General features: G+C 43.8%; 1 protein-coding gene across 1 annotated transcript; it reads left to right on the plus strand.

The window, feature by feature from the left end:
- The first annotated feature begins 3,911 nt into the window (after nucleotides 1-3,911).
- Nucleotides 3,912-5,850, plus strand: LOC142939347 (glutathione peroxidase 7-like). The gene is made up of 3 exons (XM_076082625.1): nucleotides 3,912-4,609; nucleotides 4,715-4,976; nucleotides 5,380-5,850. Exons 1-3 carry the CDS (start codon nucleotides 4,568-4,570, stop codon nucleotides 5,541-5,543), a joined length of 468 nt encoding a protein of 155 aa, XP_075938740.1. The 5' UTR covers nucleotides 3,912-4,567; the 3' UTR covers nucleotides 5,544-5,850.
- Nucleotides 5,851-6,070: the final 220 nt, after the last annotated feature.

A 6,070-nucleotide genomic window follows, 5' to 3' on the forward strand; every position in this document is an offset into this window, starting at 1 on the left:
TTTTACAATCCTGCAGCAAACATGCTGTCGGTCTCAATCCGAGTTGTGAGTAAAGTGAACAACCTGTCAGGATCCCTGTCTGACCCGTGTTTCACCTGCTCTCCTCTCTGGTGTCGATCCATGGGACATCACACCGTCGATCTGTCTGTCCTCCGGTGTCGATCCACGGGACATCACACCGTCGATCCACGGGACATCACACCGTCGATCTGTCTGTCCTCTGGTGTCGATCCACGGGACATCACACCGTCGATCCACGGGACATCACACCGTCGATCTGTCTGTCCTCTGGTGTCGATCCACGGGCTCCACACATTCCTGTCCTTTATGGTGGTGAAATAAAATCAGTTTGACCAGATTCTGTCTCCTGTGGTCTTGCTATTGGGTCCTGATCTTGAACTCCCATGACAGAATCTTCACTACTAACTTACCTTTGGTTTCTGCGTCGAGCATCAACCATTTTTCAAACGGAAAATCAACAAAGAAGAGATATTTAAAAGCTCTGCTGCAGGATGCTGCCTATCGCCAACCCCGCCAGATGCGAGGGAAGGCTGTCTGGTGCTTTATCAGTCCTGCCAGACGCAAAGGTTTTACAATCCTGCAGCAAACATGCTGTCAGTCTCAATCCGAGTTGTGAGTAAAGTGAACAACCTGTCAGGATCCCTGTCTGACCCGTGTTTCACCTGCTCTCCTCTCTGGTGTCGATCCATGGGACATCACACCGTCGATCTGTCTGTCCTCCGGTGTCGATCCACGGGACATCACAACGTCGATCCACGGGACATCACACCGTCGATCTGTCTGTCCTCTGGTGTCGATCCACGGGCTCCACACATTCCTGTCCTTTATGATGGTGAAATAAAATCAGTTTGACCAGATTCTGTCTCCTGTGGTCTTGCTATTGGGTCCTGATCTTGAACTCCCATGACAGAATCTTCACTACTAACTTACCTTTGGTTTCTGCGTCGAGCATCAACCATTTTTCAAACGGAAAATCAACAAAGAAGAGATATTTAAAAGCTCTGCTGCAGGATGCTGCCTATCGCCAACCCCGCCAGACGCAAGGGAAGGCTGTCTGGTGCTTTATCAGTCCTGCCAGACGCAAAGGTTTTACAATCCTGCAGCAAACAGGCGGTCGGTCTCAATCCGAGTCGCTGTCTTCAGCCGACTGCCAGTATCTTCTGTGTGGGGGGAAGCGGAGGCCTGAAGTGGAGGGTGGAGACCATCTGTAGTCATCTGCCCGGCTCTTCTTTGTGGAGGGACCGAGGCCTGAAGTGGAGGGCGCCGACTCCCTGTAGTCCTCTTCTCTGGTCCTCTTCATGGAGGATCCGAGGCCTGAAGTGGAGGGCGTCGCGTCCTCGTGGTCGTCCTCACCGTTCCTCTGCCTCTTCACACTCGCCTGCTCTGTGCGGTCCTCTTCCCTGCTCCTCTTCATGGAGGATCCGAGGCCTGAAGTGGAGGGCGTCGCGTCCTCGTGGTCGTCCTCACCGTTCCTCTGCCTCTTCACACTCGCCTGCTCCGTGAGGTCCTCTTCCCTGCTCCTGTTGGTGGGCTCTTCTGCCCTCTGGGGGACTGGGGGCGGATCATCTTCCGGCACGTCATCCATGGAGTAGTACCCGGAATCTTCGCTCTCGTCGTCCTCGTCGTCAGCGAAGATCACCTGAAGCAACCCACGCACATAGTTGAGCTCCATCGGACCTGCAACCACGAGGAGCTCCACCTGACCTGGACCCACAACGATGAAGTCCACCTGACCTGCACCCACAACGCCTGGCTCCACCTGACCTCCACCCACCACGCCTGGCTCCACCTGACCTACACCCACCACGCCTGGCTCCACCTGACCTACACCCACCTCGCCTGGCTCCACCTGAAATCCACCCACAACGCAAGAGATAAGGATCGGGAGGTTACCTTCGTCGTCGTCGAGGATCCTGATGACTTCAGGGAGGCCGTCTTGTGCAGGACGTTCGACGACGTAGTCGACACCAGCTGAGAGGGAAACATTTAAACTGTCAGGATTTCTCATAACATGAAATATTTCTGGATTACATGAAGCAATAATCAAAGTTCAAATTAGAAAAGACGACAGCAGAGCCATAAAGTAACTGGACAGCACTACACAACTCACATAAAGTCCCCAACGCACAAGAGGGTTCACCTTTAAACATTTATAGCAAACATAGTGCAGCTCTGCGTCTGTTAGTTTGAACACATAACACAACTATATTAATAATGTCGAGTACTCGTGAGCTCTGGACAAAGACGTTTATTTTGCATTTGTGTGGACGAAACGGTCACTGGCTTGCAATAAACAGCGTGAACGTATTTGTTGAACTAGCGACGCACAGTGAAACGTGTCTACATTAATCCAACATGACTAACCTCTTTAGTTTATAATTCATTATTCTCCCGGTTTATGAGTTGCATATCACAGCGCGTGGAGGAGATGCAGCACGCGCACCTGCAGCCCCGTACAGTTACTTAACGGATCGCTCTCTTGTCCCTCGAAAACCAAATACCACAACAACGAGCAAAGCGCATGTCAATGCTAAATGTTAGAGACATAGTTTATGTACTATGATGACGTAAAAGGATCAGATGTTTGTTCAATAACTCAAGTTTCAACAGTCAAACCCACTCAGGGTCGCATCGTGCCCTGGTTTGACGACGTAGGCTACGTCCTTACGCAGGATACGTCCTTACGCAGGATACGTCCTTACGCAAGCTACGTCCGGACGCTCGCCTCTAATCGTTCCATATGGTTACCATGGTGCACAACTTCAGCATTTATTAAAACTTTTATGAAAGTGTTCTATTTTCAGAAATATACATTCTAATGTTAAAATAGGAAGATTGGATGCCTTCAAACCAAAATAACTGTGTTTAATTAAACATCTATACTATTGTGAACACATTCCACACTCAAATAATCAGTTTACAGAGTGTCTGTTTCCGACAGGCCTGATAATATAGTGTCAACTGTTCACCTTTCACTGATTTCTAAACTGAGAATGCTTTAAATGCTTTGAAGGGGATGAATCAAAAACAAAAATGCTAAAATAAATGTAAACGTTGTCTTACCAGCACAGGTATGGGCCATCTCTCACAGCACACTCCCCGCAGGTGCTCCTCCTTCAGCCGAAGATCTTCAGGCGCTTCTGTTGTCCACGATAGTAGCGATCTAGTAGTTTCTCCAACAAGTTTCGTATCAAGTAGCTTTTCTCAAGAAGTTAAAAACTCAAAGAGTCAGCTCTCCACGGTATGGATATCCAAGAGGTGTTCAGCTCAAGAGTTGTTCCGCTCAAGAAGTGTTCCGCTCAGTTTCCAAGTGCAGAGTGAGCGATCAGAAAGTTCTGAGGCCTTAAGTAACCTCGGTCGGGTCCGTTTCCATGGCATTCAGTGGCTCGTGCGTGTGTGAGTGCGTGCATGTGATTAGCCAAGACAGAAAGAGAGAAATATTTTATCTTATATATAATATATATTTTTATTTGATTTATACTAGTTATTTTTATTTTATCTTTTAGTGCTCTATTACCATTCAGTACAGCTATGAGTTGTAAACATTATACAACCTGTCTCTGCTTATTCTAATACAACAAATCTTTATTGGAAACGAAATTGAGAGAGAGAGAGAGAGAGAGAGAGAGAGAGAGAGAGAGAGAGAGATTAAGTAAATATATATACATATACATTTATTTATATTTATTTATCTCTCAATGAATCTTTCTAAAAGAGCCTGGATACTTGCAATCCTAAGGCAGAGGACAGTTAACAAAAACAACAGCAGCAAAAAAAATGTCAGCAAACGTGTTTATTAACTTGCAGTAACACATATGCACATACTTTATATTTTTTTGCTTGCAAGGCAGTCACCCTCCCCTGCAGGACTATTAAGTGCAGCATAATATTGTCTTTAGTGCATGTTTCTATTTAACATAATTATCCCTTATTTTATTTCCTTTGTGTGTGTTGACTTTGAGAGCCTCCGTGTTGCATGTCTTGTTAGTACTTGACAATGTATGAGTCTCCTGAGTGATGATACTACGTATATTAATATTCTCACTTTTTGTCATTGTTTGTGCACGCATTGTAAAGCGTCAATATTGTATAACCTTTTAAATTCAATCTTATATTCTGTTTTTAGGTTTATTTTGTAACATCTGCCTCTTGGCTCTACAGATGAAAAATAGCCTTTTGGCTAACTCTGGCGCATTTACAGAAATGTTTTTATTAATGTGCACTGTCCCTTATCAAATAAACCAATAAATAAAATAAAGGGCTCAGAGGTTAGAGTTTTCTTTTGGCTTGTGTTAAAGCTGCTAAATTTGATATTCAGAGCATTAATATAGAAGCAAAAAACTTTTTTGCTCTGTAAATATATCGTGGATGAATAGTATGTCATGTAGTAAAAATTCCTCATAGTCATGAAAATAAAATGATCTTTCCAAGCTCCATCTATTGTGTACTTATTGATCAACCCTGGTATGAAACTAGAAAACACTTTTTCTCCTTCCTTTCACATATAGTCCTTTCTGAGATGAACACAAGCTAACAAAACTAACAGATGATGTGCACAGAGCATGTTCAGTGCATCTACACTCAGCAGGTACGTGAACAGCTGTTTACAATTCCTCTGTTGCTGTTAATTGTTGTTTTGTGACTGTCAGGACTGTTAGTGTAGTGTCTTCACGGTGTGATCCTTTGGCTTTAGGTGTCCCTGGTGGTGAATGTAGCCAGTGAATGTGGCTTCACTGAAGAGCACTACGAAGACCTGCAGCAGCTCCAGCGGGACTTTGGGCCGTATCACTTCAATGTGCTGGCCTTCCCCTGCAACCAGTTTGGTCAGCAGGAGCCCGGCAGCGACAAGGAGATCGACAGTTTTGTTCGCAGAGTTTACGGAGTCTCCTTCCCCCTGTTCAGTAAAATCGCTGTCGTCGGAACCGGAGCCAACAATGTCTACAAGTACCTTGTTGGTGAGTGAGATGTGATGGTGTTGGTGTGAGTTTGTTCTTGCATCATTTGAAGATGTTTTCTTTATTAAGCAAATGAGCCCGAGACAACCATGGTCCACTGTGTTAATTAGAAACCTGCAGGTTTCTAATTAACACAGTGGAATCTGGAGGATCACTCCATTAAAGGGCAAATGTTAGATATTCAGAAATGACAAATGACACAAATAACAAAACATGGACAGTACAGTAAGCATATACGATACTGAAATCATGTGAACAGAGGAGAAGGATAGGAAGACATTAAAATAAAGGTAAACATGTAGGTCAGAATAAATAAAAGAGGGCAGCAATGAAATGAAGGAACAAAGGAAGATGACAATAACTGATACATATTAACTCGTTTTCCTTCCCTCATTCTCTGCAGAGTCTTCTGGAAATGAGCCTGACTGGAATTTCTGGAAGTATCTTGTTGATGTAAATGGCAACGTGTTGGATGCATGGGGACCAAAAGTTTCTGTCAAAGAAATCAGACCCAAGGTAGCTGAAATGGTGCGGCAGATAATCCTAAAGAAGAAAGAAGAGCTTTAACCTGTTAAACGACACTTTGGAGTTCGGATTTAAAGAGATAAGCTGAACACATTCATTTTGCTTGTACAATCAGAATTTGTCAGACTAAACCATTACCAAGTCACATAGCAAAAGCAAGTTTTCCTTGCTTACTGAAAGCACTGATGAAACACCACTATTTTTTTCAATTTCAATATCAAGTTTTATATCAGGTGGATGTCATTTGAAGCTGCAGCTTTGAGCCAAAGAGCTCCTGTTTTCCTATTTGTTTGTCACGTGGATTATGTGTTTTCTGATTTGTTGAATAAACTTTTACTGTGATGAGAGAGAGGTATACCTGGCTACTAAGTTTTTGTAATCTTGTTTTATTTACTAGACATTTTCAGCACAACAACTTTAACTTATATAAAACAACTATTTCTTTGTGATTTCACTACATTGGGTGCAGTGAAGACGACATGACATTTTCAACCAGGTTCTGTTTTGATTTTTTTGCTGAATCACCTTATTTACAGTAAAGATAAGGTCTTATAGCAGACTATAATGTA

Source organism: Anarhichas minor, unplaced genomic scaffold (assembly GCF_050575085.1).
Source record: "Anarhichas minor isolate MPS153535 unplaced genomic scaffold, ASM5057508v1 ptg000096l, whole genome shotgun sequence".
Classification (NCBI taxonomy): Eukaryota; Metazoa; Chordata; class Actinopteri; order Perciformes; family Anarhichadidae; genus Anarhichas; species Anarhichas minor.

What these genes read in the sequence shown, in the direction of transcription:
- LOC142939347 (XM_076082625.1), top strand. Translation starts at nt 4,568, where the DNA reads ATGATGTGCACAGAGCATGTTCAGTGCATCTACACTCAGCAG. An exon ending in AGTGCATCTACACTCAGCAG is followed by an intron (nt 4,610 to 4,714) that starts GTACGTGAACAG and finishes CTTTGGCTTTAG; the next exon opens with GTGTCCCTGGTGGTGAATGT. An exon ending in TGTCTACAAGTACCTTGTTG is followed by an intron (nt 4,977 to 5,379) that starts GTGAGTGAGATG and finishes CATTCTCTGCAG; the next exon opens with AGTCTTCTGGAAATGAGCCT.